General features: G+C 38.5%; 1 protein-coding gene across 1 annotated transcript in view; it reads left to right on the forward strand.

Moving 5' to 3' along the window:
* RHOBTB3 (Rho related BTB domain containing 3) overlaps positions 1 to 18,713 on the forward strand; it is a 56,673-nt gene extending 37,960 nt beyond the window's left edge. The window contains exons 9-12 of the mRNA XM_059061452.2: positions 2,628 to 2,801; positions 6,188 to 6,354; positions 10,775 to 10,871; positions 15,750 to 18,713. Of these exons, the coding sequence (XP_058917435.1) occupies positions 2,628 to 2,801; positions 6,188 to 6,354; positions 10,775 to 10,871; positions 15,750 to 15,865 (554 nt within the window). The 3' untranslated portion in view covers positions 15,866 to 18,713. The remainder of the gene's footprint in view (positions 1 to 2,627; positions 2,802 to 6,187; positions 6,355 to 10,774; positions 10,872 to 15,749) is intronic.
* Positions 18,714 to 19,366: the final 653 nt, after the last annotated feature.

The following is a 19,366-nucleotide window of genomic DNA, read 5'->3' on the forward strand; positions in this document are numbered from 1 at the left end:
ATTCTAAAAATTTCATTTTTGAAACTTGGCAAGTAATGTGAAGAAGGTATGAAAAATGTAGTGTTTTATTTTAGTATATAATAAAAACAAAGATCTTTGATAATCTGTGCAAAGTTATTAGAAACTTGGGTTTTTAAATTTTGTTTCACTCTTAAAACTCTTTTCCTTAAAAAAAAATTCTTAAAAAACAATAACAACAATTAAATAATCCAAAGGAAAGTTACTTTAGGCCTTGACATTTTGAAAGGACATGTTTATCTCTTAGCTTGAAAGTTGATGTCTTTTTCCCCCCTGTAATTCTTCAGCTCTATCCTATTGCTGTTGCATAAATAATCATTGCATTATTTTCATTCAGCATGTTTTATACAGTACTTATACATTTATACAGTTTATATACAATGTTTAAAAATGTGACTATACTGAGATATTGTATTATAGTTTCACAATAGAACAATTTATAACACCAAAACAGTAGTTTGAAACGGTGAGAAACAGAAATGGAGGTTTTCTTGGAGTTATAATACTTTTTCAAGCTAAATTCGAAGCTTGAAATGCGCTTTGAAAATGCTTTAAGGTACTGAGTGTTTTGTTTAAGGTACTGAGTTTTTTGTAACTCTGTTGTAACTACATTATCAATGGAACATTTCTGTTAAAATTTCAAGGTTACCCCTCAAGCTTCGATTGCATCTACTACTATCTATTAGGTATTTTCTTGCCAGTCTTAAATCCATCTGCTTAATCCAAATGATAGGTTATCTAGTTTGTTTAAGCCATACTCCTAATTTTCTTTTTCTTTTTTTCATGGTTCCCTATTTAAGATTTTAAGACTAAAGTTGCAAGTCATATAACATTGCCTATTTGAATTCCTTTTTTTTTTTTTTTTTTTTTTTTTTTTGCGGTACACGGGCCTCTCACTGCTGTGGCCTCTCCCGCTGCGGAGCACAGGCTCCGGACGTGCAGGGTCAGCGGCCATGGCTCATGGGCCCAGCCGCTCCGCGGCATGTGGGATCTTCCCGGACCGGGGCACGAACCCGTGTCCCCTGCATCGGCAGGCGGACTCTCAACCACTGCGCCACCAGGGAAGCCCTGAATTCCTTTTTAATTGTTGTGTCCAAATATATCCAGCATGCTTTAGTTATGGAAACTGGTTATCCCCCAGAGATGGACACTGTAACCTTGAGGGCAGGTGACCTAAAGGCAAAGGGGCAGAGAGGAAGGGGAAGGGGCTAAGAAGGGAGGCTGCCTGCTCGTAGGTGTGAGGACCCGGGAAGAGAGCTCCTGTGGCTTCTCCCCGCGCCCTCCTGGGGGAGGTGCGCCTGTGTGGGTGACAGTGCCAAGCAGTGAGCCCAGAACTGGCGCTGTCAGGTGTTGCGTTTGGATCCTGAGGGATTATCGGCTTTGGAGAAAGTCACTGGGTTTACGTGGAACTTTTTTCTGCTTTTTCTGAGCCAGAAGATGTTTTGCGTGGATTTCAAGAGGATGAAGAATAGTAATTGTAAATATTTTGGAGAAGAATACATGTCCCTGAGAAGTATGAGATTTAGGGGCTGCCAGGTGAAGACTCTTGGGCAGAGCAGAGTGGTCTGGCTCATAGTGTTACTTTCTGGAAAGGCACAGTTTTGTCATTTACACTGGCTGTGGTGTCTTCCACCAAACTAAAAGTTTGGCTGCTCCAAAGCAGGGTAGCTCCATGTTTCTCATCTTTGTACCAAACATGGTGATTGGCACATGGTGGATGCTTGGTGATGATCTGTTGATCTGATCTAGACTGAACTGAGGGCTCACTATGGGTTCGTGGTTTCCTAAGGTGGTGGGAGTGGTAAGAACTGCTCCTCCACCTGTGAGCCCTGGGCCACATGCGTCCCATCTGGCACTGCCTTGGTGCGGTGACGCAGTAGCTGGAGAGCTTAGTTCGCTGGAGAGTCAGTTTAGTTTAATGAGCTTCAGCGAGGGGTGTAGACTGAGGGGCCTTTAAAATTGAAAGCTGCTCTGGCGCTCCAACAAGCAGGCAGGCATTGTTCATTTAGGAAAGAGTTTCCCTGTGGAGGTAGTATGCCAGGGAGGAAGCAGGGGACTAGGTCATCTCTGTCCACATCACCCATTAAGTCTGAAATGCTCCCCTTGGCCCCAGAAGAGATTCCCTTGCCATTCCTGCTGTGATCTATGGACTACTTAGGCTAAGGATGGTTTACTGTTTCTGATACAGGGAAGCCCAGCCAGGACTGTACTGTGAGTAATGGTTGTGTTTTCTTGTGAGACACATGGGCAGGGGAGGGTGGTGGTGTCTCAAGCCAATTGCAAAGAGATGTTTCATGATAAAAAGACATTAAGCAAAGTATTGCATTGCAGTGTTTCTATCTTTAGGAAATAAAAACTAAGTAACAAGTAATTGCCTGACTTGCAAGTTGTTGGTTTCAAAGCCAACTTTTGAACTCTTAATTTTTCAATTTATTTTAAAACTACAAAGTCTGCAAAGTTTAATACAGATTATCACACCCACATCTGGTTTCTGAATATCAGCTTAGCTGTGCCTAATGCAATATCATTCTAATTAGAAGGAAAATTGCTAGGACAATAACTCTGCAAGTTTTTCTCCCTTAGCTTTGTTTCCCTGTCGAACCTTACAGGTACGACGGTGCCAGCCCACAGGGCCGTCCTGGTGGCCCGGTGTGAAGTGATGGCAGCCATGTTTAATGGGAATTACATGGAAGCAAAGAGTGTTCTGATTCCAGTTTATGGTGTTTCCAAAGAGACTTTCTTGTCATTCTTAGAATACCTATACACAGACTCCTGTTGCCCAGGTGAGCCATTATAAATGTTAGATAGAATCTCATAACTCTTTCTTTCCTGATAACCCATTTTGAGAAATTGCTTTCTATGAAATCTCTTTTTGTTTAAGGTGTATGAGAGTTGACGTCATGGAATGTGCTAATAAGCAGGTGGAGGTGATTTGGGGACAACAGTGAACTTCCAGTAAGTTCACGTGAAAGAGCAGTGACTGGGTACCTCTTCTGGGCGCTCAGACCCTGGGATAAGTTCACATGTCCCAGCCAGCACCAACAGCATGCTGATAGCTGTAGGCACCCTGGAAATGGAGGTGTCTTGTGGTACCCAGTGGCTACTTCACTTCTACACACTGGAGCAGAGAGCGCCTTAGAACACTGTCCCTTTCATGAGGAGAAAAGGGCTGGGCAGCTGCTGTTATGGCTCTGACTTCTGTTTGAGGCACTTTAAGGAATTTCGATATTCTTAGACTCCTTTGGTCATCTCTCTGGCCCAGAGGATGGCCTTTTTCTGACTTTTATTTAAAAACTTTAAAAGTCTGACTTTTCCTGACTTCTCCTAGAGTCACACTGTCCTAAAGCTGACTTATCCAAAAACTTTTCCTAAGTGGTTTAGAATGCCCAGTGGACTGTAGGATTTATTTTCCTACTCACCATTAACTAGGAACTGTCTATGGCAGCTTCAGGTTGGAACAGATCTTGCAGGTTTCCTGTATCTGGAGGCACTTTGGAGAAATTGCAGAATCCTTTCAACAGGCCTGAAGCCTTGGGATGCAGGCGTGGAAGCCCATTTTAATTAGTCTTTGTCCTTTGGCCACCAGATGGCTCCCACCACAAACACAACTAGAATAAGCTGGTGGTGGCTTAGTCCAGGAGCCTGAGACCTTGGTTACAGAACCTGGCCAAGAAAATACACATTTCAGACCATACCTCTCTTCAGGTTTACTGCTTTAATTTTATATTTGGAAAACTTCCAATGTTCGTTATTGAAATCTCCTAAGTTTTTTTTTTTTTTTTTTTTTAAAGAAGATGTTGGGGATAGGAGTTTATTAATTAATTTATTTATTTTTGCTGTGTTGGGTCTCCGTTTCTGTGCGAGGGCTTTCTCTAGTTGTGGCAAGTGGGGGCCACTCTTCATCGCGGTGCGCAGGCCTCTCACTATCGCGGCCTCTCTCGTTGCAGAGCACAGGCTCCAGACGCGCAGGCTCAGTAGTTGTGGCTCATGGGCCTAGTTGCTCCGCTGCATGTGGGATCTTCCCAGACCAGGGCTCGAACCCATGTCCCCTGCATTAGCAGGCAGATTCTCAACCACTGCGCCACCAGGGAAGCCCTCTCCTAAGTTTTAAACAAGTCATGAGCCCTCTAGTGAAAAGTTTTAGAAGTTCCAGAACAGAACATTCTTTTAATTGAATTAATTATGGTCTTGCAGCTTTCAATAGAGTATTTTGGAGCCAGTTACAAAATCAGTGTTAAAGACTGGCTTATCATTTCTGTTTAATAAAAATGAAATCATTGGACTTCCCTGGTGGCATGGTGGTTAAGAATCCGCCTGCCAATGCAGGGGACACAGGTTCGAGCCCTGCTCCGGGAAGATCCCACATGCCGCAGAGCAGCTAAGCCCGTGCGCCACAACTACTGAGCCTGCGCTCTAGAGCCCATGAGCCACAGCTACTGAGCCCACACACCCTAGAGCCCGTGCGCCACAACTACTGAAGTCTGCATGCTGCAACTGCTGAAGCCCACGCACCTAGAGCCTGTGCTCCGCAACAAGAGAAGCCGCCGCAGAGAGAAGACGGCGTGCCACAGCGAAGGGTAGCCCCCACTCGCCGCAACTAGAGAAAGCCCACGCGCGGTGACGAAGACCCAACGCAGCCAAAAAAAAAAAAAGACATTATTGATTCTCATCAAAATGTGTGTTACTGTGTATTTTATTATTTCAGTATGGGCAAATTTATATATTAAATTTAAAAATTTGACCAGTTTTGAAATAATAAGGAAATTTGGTTTTTTTAACATCTTTATTGGAGTATAACTGTTTTACAATAGTGTGTTAGTTTCTCCTTTACAACAAAGTGAATCAGTTATACATATACATATGTTCCCATATCTCTTGCCTCACCCTCCCTCCCATGGAAATTTGGTTTCTTAATCATCCTCTCACTAGAGTAATTGAAGCTTTGGATTTTAAGTGTTATCTTACTAATTAGAAAAAATGCTCAGAAAAGCAATAAAACTATAAGACAAAACACTTTAAAAATTGGTAAAAGGTGAAGGTGTGTGTGTGTGGGGGGGAAATGAGTCAAAATGAATAATCAAAGAATTAAGCTGGATACTGGAAAATTTGCATTGGGAAAATTGCAGAAAGAAAAATAATCTATTCATTATGATAAATAGTTATCATACAGGCTCTTCTTGGTTCCTAGCTACAAAGAATGTAAGGAGTTTAAAGAGGGACAAGAAAGAATTACAGAGAAGTGTTAAAAAAACAAACAAAAAAACCTTGGTGCCTGCCAGGGGTTGAGGGAAAGGGGAAGTGGGGAGTTAGTGCTTAATGAGTGCAGAGTTTCAGTTGGGGAAGAAGAAAAAGGTTTTGGAGAAGGTAGTGGTGATGGTTACACAACAACATGGATGTACTTAATGCCACTAAACTTTACACTTAAAACTGATTAATGCTAGGGACTTCCCTGGTGGTCCACTGGTAAAGAATCCACCTTCCAATGCAGGGGACACAGCTTGGATCCCTGGTCGGGGAACTAAGTTCCCACATGCCGCGGGGCAACTAAACCCCACACCTCAACTAGAGAGCCTGCATGCCGCAAACTACAGGGCCCATGTGCCCTGGAGCCTGTGTGCCACAACTAGAGAGAGGGAATCCACACGCTTACCACTAGAGAGAAGCCTGCGCACCACAACAAAAGATCCCGCATACTGCAACAAAGACCTGATGCAGCCAAAAAATAAATTAAAAAAAAAAAAAAAAAAACAGACAAAAATGATTAATGGTAAATTTTATGTTATGTTTATTTTACCACAATAAAAACAAAACAAACAAACCTAGGGACTAAAGCTAGAAGAAGAAGAATTAAAAGGATTTAGTATAGCTAGCAGACAGAATTACCCAGTAGCCCTGGAGTTGATTATTAAGGGCAATTGTAGAATCTCTTTCTCTGAAGAATTAAAAACAACAGCAACAGATTCACTTCTGTGTGTGAAGGCTTGAATGAATTCCTTTTAAAATGGAGTAATAGTTTAGATTGCTGACTTACCCCTTCAAGGCTTTTTTAGGCATTCTATTCTACATTGGATGATATAGTCAGCATTTTTTGGTTTTTGTTGTTTTGTTTTTAGGTCATAAAAGAAATGGTTTTATGGTCCATTTTCTCTTATTTCCCTTCTTGCATCAGCTGGCATTTTCCAGGCTATGTGTCTCCTGATCTGTGCAGAGATGTACCAAGTGTCCAGGCTGCAGCACATCTGTGAGCTGTTCATCATTACACAGCTGCAAAGCATGCCAAGCCGGGAACTGGCATCTATGAACCTCGATATAGTTGACCTGCTCAAAAAAGCCAAGGTAATTGGCCCTACGTATCTGGTTGTTTGATTTTTAAAAAAATATTACAAAAATTATATTACTTCACTCATTTTTTCTGTTCATCAAAAGATATATTAGTGCTTGTCTTACTTTGGAAATTTGTCTAAATGAAGTAAATATGCCCTCACAGCAATTTCTGCAGCTACATAATTTTGAAGCATAGTGATTTTGAGCAATCTCTTTCTAAGGAGGTAGGATTTGCCAATACAGAATTTTTTCAAGTGAATAGTGGCCCTTATTAGCGTCAGTTGAGTGTGGTGCTGTATTATTTTGTATAGACATTATAGAAAACAGAATTTACATTGAATTTCCCTCAAATGATCACACCTTAGGGTTCCTGAATAGAAAATGACAGGTTTGGTCTGTACATACTGATAGAGATGGTTACGCAGAACTCATTTATTTGTTCGTTCGTTCGTTCGTTCGTTCGTTCATTCGTTCATTCATTGACTTCACGAGCATGTTTTAAAGTTCTGGCTGTTTGTAGGAGGTATTGGTGTACTTCATCAATTCTTTCAAACACCTTTTGTTGAAATGTCTCATTGTACGAGGAGTTATCCTACCATTCCATCGCCTGCCCTAAGACAGTTGTAGGGTTGCAGCAGTCATGGCACAGTGATGAGTACTGAACTTGTATTAAGCTGAACCTTCTAAGTCTTTTTCATAGGAATATATTTGATCCATTGTTACAGACGATCAGGACTTTGTAAAATATTATCTGGCATACAACATATTGACTGTCTCTATGAACTTTGACATCCAGAATTAGGAAAATATAACAAATTTGTCTTCACCTAAGTTGCTAAAATAGAGCCACATAATGGGGCAAAGGGCTGACTCTGTGACAGCTGAAAGCTTGCCTCCACACTGAAATGAATTTATTAATCAATATGTCTATTGCTCAGAATGGAAGGGAATTCATTTAAATCACCTTCTCTTATTATCTTATTATATTATAAGATGTATTATAAATAGGTCTTCTCTTATTATCTCCGTAACTATTTTGGAGTTCATTTCTCTCATAATCAAGTCTTCAGATCATATGTATTTAATATTAAGGAAAAAAATTTTTTTAAATGAGTAACCTTAATCTCTCTTTGTAATATAATTACATTGAGCTTGGGATTAATAGCTATTCTCTAGATTTAAAAATTCTTTTTATTTTTTCTCACATTTTTTCAACCTCCTTCATTTTTTTATTTTTTGGCCACGTTGGGTCTTTGTTGCAGTACTCAGGCTTCTCTTGTGGAGCACAGGCTCTAGGCCCGTGGGCTTCAGTAGTTGCAGCACTAGGGCTCAGTAGTTGCAGCACATGGGCTTCAGTAGTTGTGGCACGTGGGCTCAGTAGTTGTGGCTCGTGGGCTCTAGAACACCGGCTCAGTAGTTGTCGTGCATGGGCTTGCTCCATGGCAAGTGGGATCTTCCTGGACCAGGGATTGAACCCATGTCCCCTGCGTTGGCAGGCGGATTCTTAACCACGGCACCACCAGGGAAGTCCCTCCTGCATTTTTGATGTATCATTTTCATACATTCTAACAAGTCTGTCATACTTTTAAAAAATGAGCACAAGCTTTTCTTTCCTTATCTTGTAGTATTCTTTTACATAGTTCACGCATAAGAGAACTTCCTACTTGGTTGCACTGATTTCTTTAAGTGCCCCCCCCAAGCGTGCGCGCACACATACACACACACACACACACACACACACACACACACGTACACAGTTCCTCATTAGCATCATTTATGATTGTATTGTCAGAAATTCTTCCTGACCTGTATTCCCTGAATGTGTGGTTTCTGACTATGTGATTATCCTTCTTTTTCCCTTTGAATTTTAAAAGTCTAAGATACCAACTTTTCTTGAATTTTACTATTTGTTTCTGAAGACTTTTCTGTTTGCTAAGATTAAGCCTACCTTTACCGGTTTTCCTTCAGTCTATTCCTGGTGGTCCCTAATTTGCCAATTATGAATCACAGAAACAGGATCATTTTCTTCCTGTTTGAAGTTCTTCGGTTGAGGTTCAACTTCGCCAGCCAGTTCATCTGTTGGCCAAACTTTAGTTAACCTTTCCCTCATTGCTTCTCTGACTTCTAGGAGCTGAAATTGTCTTTTGGCAGAATTAGATTTCCAGTAGCTCTCTGAATAATTGAAATTTCCAATCCCTCTATCATCTCTGCCAGTTTTGTATTGTGTATCAGGAAAGCATCTTTCATACTTTTGATACAAATAAGCAGTTTTGATACACATGAGCTGGAACTCTCCTTTAACCTCTCTCAGTTCTTTACCACGATTCTGCCTTCAGGTTCACATGTTTCCATCACGTTGAAATCTTAACATGCAACAGAGGCTTTTTCCCCATAATCGGATCAGTTCCTTTGGATTGAGGTAGAGATTTCCTTATTCCTCCTCTGCTTTAAACCTTATCTTGGCAAACTTTGGTGATTTCTATGAAGTTCTGTTTACTCTTATATTAAAGTTTTAAACTCAAATTCTTGCTTATAATCTGTGCATTTAATATTTGGCTTCTTCAGGCCACCAGTTTTGTTTCTGACCTTTTCCTTGTGAGTTTTGGGTACTTTTCCCACCATTATTATTCTTCACAGGGCTGTTAAATGCTGTAGCGTTTGGTTTATGGTACTTTTTAAAATTTCTTTTTAAAATTCTGTTGTTTATTTCAGTTTAAACTGTCTTCTCAAGTCAGCATATATTCTTCCAAAAATGTAGTTTTTCCAGTGGGACGCATTCCATCTCTTGCCAAGAGCCCACAATTATGAAATCTTAAATCTTATTCAAAAATAAAATTCTGCATTTGAACCATGTTTTTATAGCCAGCTATTCATTTCTGTGGCCTCCCTCTCTTTCGAAGTCACAGCCCTTAGGCAGCGTTCTGAACTGTCTGTTGGTAGGTTTTCTGCTCTGGGTAAACCATCTAGTAGTGCTGGTGGCTTCTGTTAAGATAGCTCCACATTCTTGCTCTATTCCCTTGAGATCACTCATATTCGTCTGCTAAAAACATAAAGTGAAGAAAGATTGTTAATATGTGATGTGGTATTAGATGAACCATGACGTCTCTTACAATTCAAAAATTGAGTTTGTATAATTAAAATCAGAGGGACCTGTGAATTTACATGTAAAATATTCACACATTATAACTTTTAAAAAGAGTGATACTTGAGTTTCATTCTTAAGATTTGAGATTACAAATCTGTCTTCAATTTAGCATTACTTATGCTTATATACTATTTTTGAGTGTCCTTAAAAGAGCTATTTTAACCTAAAGGTGGAAACAACCTAAATGTCCATCAACAGATGAATGAATAAACAAAATGTGGCATATACATACAATGGAATATTACTCAGACTTAAAAAGGAATGGAATTTTAATGCATGCTGCCACATGAATGAACTTTATGCTAAGTAAAATAAACCAATCAGAAAAAGGACAAACATTGTATCATTTTGTATAACTTGTATAACTTATCCAAGGTACCTGGAATGGCCAAATTCATAGAAAATAGAATAGTGGCTACCAGAGCCTGGGAGTAGGAGGAAAGGGGAGTTATTGTTTAACTGTACACGTAAAGATGGTTAAAATGGTAAGTTTTATGTTATGTATATTTTACCACAGTAATGATAAAAGAACTACACTCATGTTCCTAAGTTGCCTAGCAGCATGCTACTGTAATCTGAATTGCGTGGTTAGATGGATTAGTGAGTGTCACTGGGTGGGCACCAAGGTAATAATGTCATGGCCAAGTTTCTGAGTTTCCCTTCCATTAGCTATTGGAATTCAGGATGGATGATAAACGTGCTGGAAATCCTGCTAAATGTAACAGTACATCCCAGTTAAAAGCAATTATTCAGACGTAACCTTCTCATAGAAATAATTACATGTGGAAACCCATACCCTTAGATTGATGACATCTCCTCCTCAAAATATTCTTTGGCTTTCTCTGCAGGTGAATTTGTTGAGGTATGGCCAGATGTATAACTTTGCTAACCATAATTCTTCTCTCTGCTACACAGATATAAGTGCAGTTAGTGAAGGCCATGACCTTAGATGAAAAGCTTAAATGAAAGTCCTCAAGAACCTCTAGTAGTCTTTTGTTACCCACAGATGCAACCATGCATCTGCTTAAAGACATTAAGCCACTATGGCAGCCGTAGCTTGTTCTTCATTTGATTTCGTTTCTTCATTGATGTGATTTTATTATTATTTGTTGATAATGCTCCCTTTTCCTTTCTGCTGTCAGAGTAGACTGAAGGCTGAATCATATACAGACACATTAAATGTGGAATTGGGCCCTCCATGAGTTCTCCTGGACCATTCTCTCGATCTAATCATCATGTTGATGGTCATTATGTACAATATTATTTCACTTTCCATTTTTCTTGCAGTTTCACCACTCTGATTGCCTCTCAACCTGGCTGCTTCATTTCATTGCCACTAACTACCTCATCTTCAGTCAGAAGCCTGAATTTCAGGATCTTTCAGGTAGATTGCCAATTAATGTTTTTGCAACGAAAAACCTTTACGTTCTTTGTTCTTAGATTTGAGACATAATTTGTAGGAATAGTAGTTTTTAAAAATAAAAAGTCAGTGTAAGACATTCCTTTTAAGTATGCAGTGTGGTAATTGAGGACACTTATAGTAACCGGTGTTTCATAAGAAGCTTGACCTGTGTTACACAAGAAATTTCCTAGTGATTGTTTCATAGCTCTCATCCATTTTTAAGTGCATTTTTTTCTGAAGTAGAGAGAGAAGGGGGCCTCACATGACATTTGGTTGTGATAAATGAGCTTTGGTTTTAACCACCTAAGTCAGAAGCAAAATTTAAGTAGTATAACTTTTTAAATTTTCTTCTTAAAAAGAAAACATTATCCCTAGTATATAGTTCTGTTGTACTGGTATCTCCTGTCTCTACAGGAGTCCATTATATCATTTGACAATAGCAATTTTTTATTGATCAAAGAGTGGTGCAAAATTTACTGAGCAGAGAGTATACTTAATGTGATTTTTTAAGGTAAATTATAAAGATTAAAACCAATCAAAGGGTGAGCTTCTGAGTGCTGCATAAGATGAAAGAAAATGAAAATAGAATAGTTATCAAAGTAGACAGTTTAGATACAATGGTTTGCTTATGTTATTGCCTAGAATAGACCCAAGGAAAAATAAAGATAAAGGGAAAAGGAAATTAAAGATCTCCTAGTCAAGTAGTTTCAAACTCTAAGTGGAGAAACCTCCTTGGCGATGATGCCCGCAGTTCTTGTGAGGTGGGGGCAGAGAGCAAGGTGGGTGGCGCAGAAGAGGAGGGAGAGGGGAGGAGAGGCTAGCGCTCTCTGTTCTTGGACCCCTCCCTCGCACCTTCATCCAGAGTGGTTCCACTTTGGTCTGCTGAGATCTTAGAATTCTATGTAAAATTTTGCTTGTAAAAGAGAATCTGCTGCTAGAAGAGGTGAGCATCTCTGGTTTCATTCAGCTGTTCATTGCATATTTAAGGACACCAAGAAACAGACAGTCAGTTTTTGGCAGATGTATTCAGCCAGTCAACAAACATTGTATGCCTATTGGGAGGCTGTTTACATAGAGTTTAACTATTAGTGCAGAAGAGTAATATAATAAATCATAGCAGGACAATAGATATTTACTAACCATTTACTTTGTGCGAGAAACAAAGTTCATTCATAAACATAAGGTATACTTCCCCTTGCTGTTAGTCAGTAGGGGCATTCTTACACAGTTACTCTGTAAGGAGGCAATTAAAAATGAAACAAATGAACATTTTGATTTTAGGACCCCCTTTATTATGCCACCTGAAGTCACCTTCATTTGTAAAAGACGAGTCAGATGATTTTCTACTTACTATTTTGTGTAGATTTGTGATACACATAGAGTACTATTACAACCTTGGGGGAAGGATGCTCTCTAAATCCTTTGAGTTATTAATCTTTATATTATTCTGATACTTATACAATTGCCTATAAAGTATGTTATGACCACCTGGCACGGTGAGAAGCAGGACTCCAGGGTGTAAGTTGAGAAGGCAGGGTAAGAAAATGAGGCTGTGTCAGTGATTGTCTTATGTTCCTTTGATGGGAATTAAAACAGTATTCTGAGTGCTCTGATTTAGCGGTGCTTGTTCATGTCCAGGACCTGCTGTGGTGTGTCCTTTTGGGCAGAGAAAAAGAAAGCCCTGTGGATAAGGGAGAATTTGATAGTCTGTGTCAGCAGTCATAAACTGGCAGTCTATGGGTTGAATGTAACTTGCTAAGGGATTTTATTTGGACCACATGGTATTATATTTTTTTTAGTGTCAATATTAAAAATTGTAACATGTCACATTTGAAAATCCAAATTTCTGGCTTCTTTTGACAAAGTTGGAAGATCTGGCTTCTCTGGGCCCATCTTCCCACATGGCAACAACCTGGAGCTGAGCAGTGGCTACTCATTTAAAGGCGTGTGCCCTCTCCATGGTGCCATCGTCTCCTCTCCTCCGTGTTGCCTGACTCCTGGCCTACTTCACATGGTCACTTGAAATTGATAAGGGTTCTTGTCACAGTCTCTTTACAGCTTCCTGAAAGAATTGCTCATTTTCAACTTCAAAAATAATCAAATTATTATTGGAATTCTATGAAATATTTTCCCTTAACTGGGAATTTTTCTTCTTTAGAGGTGTTTAGAAATTTAAAAGGGAGACTGGAAAAGATCTCAGGTTAATGCGGGCACTGATACATCAGAACTCAGTGAAATAGTTCATTAAATACTAGGCATATTTTATATACTGGACTCATACGAAAACAAACAGCAATGCACAGGAATATGTTACCCTTGGCATTTATGGATTCGTTATTCTCACAGTTTAATTTATCTCAATATTATGTTATGTATTATATATTAGGGAGTTTTTTGTCTCGTTTTGATTTTTGCTGGCTACCAGAGCTCATCTCTGACAAGTTTTCTCTGTTTTTTTGCTTTTGTTTTTTTAATCTTAACTGAGGGAGCAGCCTTATGTCACCTTTGCTCCCTAATGAAACCTACAACTAATTTCCCTGGGCAGCTAGGTTGTTTCTTCTTATCCAGGCCCTGCAGCCTGGATCAAGACCTTGTTAATACAAATTATAATAGATGGGGTCAAACAGTAGATGGAGAAGTGGAAACTGACTTAGCAGAAGCAAACCTAAGTGCCCACAGAAGGGAATACTGATGAGAAACAAACTGATTCACCCAGCAGAATACTGTAAAGCCTTAGAAATTTGAGGTACCTGGTATTTCAGAAAGCAGGATGAGGCTTGGGGCTGAAAGCCATAGGATTAGTTCAATGCTTTTGCTATACTCCTTCCCACCCAGGCAGGCAAGTGCTTCTCCCTCATCATCACAGGAGTTTGGAGGTTTATTCCTGGATAAGTTAAACCAAAAAAGTTATAGAATCACGAACTCAGAGTATAGCTGAGATTGGGGCAAGGAGCTGGACTGAAAACATAGAGATCATGTGAAAGTGTCACATTATATAGTAACCCTCCAGCCTTCTGCCCATATCCAGGTTCTGGAATTCTGGCAGGCAGGTATTTGACTCCCACCTTGACTATCACTTTCACACTCATACTCTGGGCATGAAATTGAAGCATCCTTCCCTGACCTCACATAAAAAACTGTAGGTGCAGTCATTTGAGAATTCTCTCAGTTAACCCAATGGATATCTGTTCAGTTGTGCTACAGTGTATTCCACCAGTCAGCAAGTCCTGCCCGTCCCCAAAAGATTTCCAAACAGCTTTCTAGCATCTCACTCTTTAATATAAAGAGGCTAACTGGGGGTCAACAGATATTTGAGGCAGTGTCCAATGTGAAAGATGAATACCAAAAACAAAACAAAATGAATAAAAACAGAAGAGAAGGAACTTACAAGAACAAAGAGTAGAAGAAAACCTTAAAAACAACCCTATAATTAATATCCTCAAAGAATAAGAGATATTTGTTCATAAAACAGGGATAGAATGTTATAAAAAAGAAACAATATTCATAGAGACAGAGTATATAGAATGGTGGTTGCTGGGACTTGGGGGAAGGGGAAACGGAGTTGTTTGATAGGTGTAGAGTTTTAGTTTTGCAGGATGAAAAGAGTTCTGGAGATTGGTTAACAACAATGTGAATGTATTTAACACTACTGAACTATACACTTAAAAATAGTTAAGATGGAAAAACAAAAAAAATTAGTTAAGAAGGTAAATTTTATATTATGTGTATTTTACCATAATTTTAAGAAAACAATAAAAGAACAAGAAAGTTGCTCTTGAAAATTAGGATAGCAAAAATGAAACCATAACCAAAAAAACCCCAAACAACTAACTAACTAAAAGAGTAGAAAGATAAAGGTAAGGAAATCTAGAAAGTAGGACAAAAAGGATGAAGAGACAGAGAAAGTTTTTTTTTAAAGCTGGAGGCTCAATGCAGGAGGTGAAGTATCTCAGTAATAGAAGTTAATACAGGAAGAAAAAAGAAAAACAATGCTGAGGAGGAAATTATCAAAGAAATAATACAAGAAGTTATCCCAGTACTGAGGAACTGAGTCAGCAGATTAAAAGGCTCTGCTAAGTGCTCAGCTTAATGAATAACAAGGTCTATCACTGGGACGTGCAGGAACACCGACTATGAATAGAAAAATCTAAACGTTTACAGAATAAAAAACCCCCACAGATCACTTATCAGCGACCATGAATCTGAATGCTAGTAGAGTTCTTAACAGCCTTGGAAACTAGAAAGCAGTGGAGTACTGTCTTCAACATACTGAGGGAAAATTTTCAACCTAGAATTCCATACCAAACCAAATGATCTATTGGGTGTAAGGACAGATTAAAGATGTTTCATCACAAGCAAGGTCTCAAAAACACTTCTTATGTATACTCCGCTTCAGGAAGCTAATAAAAGTTGTGCTTCACCAAAACTAGAGAAAACAGAGTGAGGAATCTGGAGTCCAGGAGTGGAGGGATCCAATGCAAAAGCATGAAGCAGGCATAGAAGGCAAGAAGGTACAGGGCTCTGAAGAGAGGGGTCTCCAGGGCAACACCGCCACCACCCGCATAGGAATGGCTAGATCCTCTGATAACTGTGGCCCCGTGGAAAACAGAATTGAGAGGACTTCAAAGAGTTTGGAAGGTTGAGTTAGCTACAAAGAAAACTAATTAAAGGAAAAAAACTAAAACAGTATATAATTGTGAATCACAGAATAACATAAATACTGATGACTGATTGAGGGGAGGGGAGGAAGTATACGCAGAGCTTGGATCTCATCTATTACATAGGAAACCAATAGTTAATATCGAAACTTGATCCCAAATAAAATATATTCAATTAATATTCTTTTTCTGAAACTTTTAGTGGAAGAACGCAGTTTTGTTGAAAAGCACAGATGGCCATCAAATATGTACTTGAAGCAGCTTGCGGAATACAGGAAGTATATTCATTCCCGGAAATGTCGTTGCTTAGTAATGTAACCCTGGAGTTTTTATATACACACACTTTTTCTTGTTATTATGAAGAATGGGGTACTTCTGGGTTCTAGGAAAATTCTTGTGGCTGCAACCAATATGGGAGTTAAAAAAAAATCACCATACAGCTTAATGTGCTTATTAGTTCTTATTGAAGAAAACTACTATTATGATCTTAAAAGGGAACAAAATATACCATAGGCTAAAATTAAGACTTCACCCGAGTGTATGAGGCTGTGTACAGCTATTTTTCCCTTTAAGATGCCCTATTGGTTTAGTGATATTAATACCCCTTCCATTTAAGAAATGTTTAAATTTTTAAAAAATCATGTAGGATTAATACAGAAATTCCATCATGTCTGATTAATTGCTCTATTAAAATCAGGGCCTTTTAAAGACCCAGTATGACTGTTTCTATAGTTAGAAATCTAGGAGAAGACTGATCAGGCTGAGATCTTAGGAATAGAAATTTGCCTAGGATTTTGAAAGTGAAATGCCGCTTCATTCCAAATCAGTGACAGTGTTTGAACCATAATGGAAAAAAAAAAAAATCTGGTTTTTATCTGAACAATCCAGCTGAGCCACCTTGTCTGTCCCCTGGGATTATGATTAGGCAAGAAATCTATAGAGGACTGGCTTTGTGGCCATGTAACCTGTGTGCTTACACAAGGCCCCCTGCTTAGAAGGGCCTCATGCTTGGTTCAGTGCCCTGCGATCGCCATCTTAAACTTTGTAATAATGTTTGAAGAAGGGCCCTGCATTTTCACTCTGTACTGGGCCCCCCAGATTATGCATATCTCCTAGCAGGGTATGTTTTCTTGCTCGAACGTTATTATCTCTGAAAGCAGAAAAGAGGCACTGACATCAAGGAAAGAGAAGGAAGCTTGCTGAGGGAAGAGATCACATGGGGTTTCCCCCATGGGAAAGTCTGTACAACCCATGGCCTCCCTCCTCTGCCACCTCCGCCGGCAAGTGAGACATGCATCATGTTAGTTTCACTTTGTAACACTCACAATTCTGGCACTGCACAGATGAATACTTTCTTGATCATTCTCTAAGACCAGGATGTTGGTAAAAGTGACTGACCTGTGTGACTTTAATATGCACTTATAAAAATGCTCATAGGAAAAGACGCTTTCTAGAGGATTTGCAATCAAAGGCTCAAGGGTTTTTCTTCTTTCAGTGTATTTACTAAGGTTAGGGTGTCAGTGGCTTGAATTGTGTGAATTCTTTCTGAGGACTGAAAGGATATTTGATGAGGAATAGCATGAATCTTGTCCTTCAAGATTATCTAATAAGTTCAGAGAAAGGATATAAATCAAGACTTGTTACATGTAGAGAAAATGGTACTAAGATAGAGGACAAAATTATAGTTTCTCTTGTATCACATGTCAACAGAAACAATTACATCAGAAGCTCACAAGCTGAGAGATGGAAAACCAGATTACTGTTTGTTGTTAGCACCATTTTCATCTGTAATTCGGGATTGGAATATATTTTTTTTAATTTCCAGTGACTTTAGAATACACATAGTTTTTCCAGCTGTTCAAAGGTTTGATTAAACAGTTTTATACCATAGTATAGACACAATACTATACAGTTAGTCCTTGGATGTATACCAACACTGTCAGAGTAAAACAGTAAAAATCCCCTACAAATATCTTACAAGAAACTTGATTTTAATTGGATTGTGTTGATAAATCTTACTGGAATGCATTTTTTATTTTTTGTATTTAACTCACTTGAGCTAATCAACTATTGGCAAATTCCACTTGACAAAGATTAGCATTGGAAAGAATAGATACTGTAGAAGATTTTTAGAAATTCATTCACATTTAAGGCCTTTTAAAATGCAGTGATAGCCTTTTGCTTTTCTTAAGCATTTTCTTACCCCTGCATTAATTACAGCACTTAAAATTCTAAGTCAGTCTTAACTTTTAATCTAGGAAATTAAAAAATATAAGTTCTAAAGCAAAATATTTTCTTGAAAATACTATTTAACCTTTCAGTAGACCATAGATAGTTTCTAGGCTGTTGGACAAAAGTGGAAGTTGGGTTTGGGAGCTGGTGCTCTGCTGCTGCTGCGCATGTAGTTTTTATTATGAAAGTTCTTTGCCACCTGTGAGTAACTCAAACACCCCGATGTCACAGCTCTCCTGGGCTACTCAGAGCAGTAATCAAATTAGACTAGACTCTTCAATACCTTTGAATTAACTCAATTTAAAATAACAAGAATTTTTTTTTTTAGAAAAAACCTTACAGACTATCTTGGAGAAATGAGTGTTCTTTTTGAGCTTTTCTAATTGAAAGATTATTTCTAGATGAATGTATGCTTTGTGCTGATCTCTGCTTCAATATATTTACCAGTCATTTTAATTAGAGAAGATACTGTATGGTAGAATTAAGGCTTTTTCTTTCTGGGCCAGGTTTTCACCTTATATAACCCTTGTATACTTCTGACTACTCTGCGTTCATATTGTAGAGTGTAGGCTTATAATAAATATAGAAGATTCAGTAACATAGCAGAAATTCACCCTTTCTAAGCCAGCATGGTGGCTTCATATTGGGCAGAAGCAGAAAACTGAAGAATTGGATAAATAAAAATTGGATAAATAAGCTGAAGTTTTCAACTGTCGTTTTAAAAACTACACTACACTGATATAGCTAATTAGACAAAAACATCCTGAAGAGTATTTTATTTAATTTAAGGCATCTGTTTAATTCAATCTTTAATAATTTTGCAAAGAAGGGTATGTGTGTATTTTAATATAGTAGCCTGACCTGAATTTATATGTTTTTAGTTTTAGTATTTAACATTTTTGTAACAAATAAACCTTTTTTTAAAAACACGTTCCACACAGTGTCATGTAGTTATTTTCACCTTGTTGAATTGCTGAAGTAACTTTGGGAATTCTGCCTTGTATTTCTCAAGCATAATTATGCTTCATGAAAACCACTATGCGTAAAATATTTAGAATGTTGTTGATATGGTAGATGTGTGTGATGAGATAAAGAAATTTATATTACCTTTAACAGCTGGTAGCAGAATTTCTCTTAACAAAAATAACTGCAATTATTTAGAAAAATGCTTTGATAATTATGTAGCCTAGAAATGAGCCCTTATAGGCTTTAGTGTTGGCTGGGGGCAAGACTTTTGAGAAATGAAGAAGCAACTTCACATTATAGAGGGTTGAGAATTTGGATCTTTCCAACAAAATGAAAAGACAACCTACTGAATGGGAGAAAGTATTTCTAAGTCATATGCCTGGTAAAGTGTTAGTATCCAAAATATGTAAAGAACTCATACAACTCAATAGCAAAAAAACCCAAATAATCCAGATAAAAATATGCAGAGGTTCTGAATAGACATTTTTCCAAAGAAGACATACAGATGGCCAAGAGGTACATGAAGAGATTCTCAAGACCATTAATTTTCAGAGAAATGCAAATCAAAATCACAATGAGGTATCACCTCCCACCTGTTAGAATGGCTATCATCAAAAAGAC

This window comes from Kogia breviceps, chromosome 4 (assembly GCF_026419965.1).
Source record: "Kogia breviceps isolate mKogBre1 chromosome 4, mKogBre1 haplotype 1, whole genome shotgun sequence".
Classification (NCBI taxonomy): Eukaryota; Metazoa; Chordata; class Mammalia; order Artiodactyla; family Physeteridae; genus Kogia; species Kogia breviceps.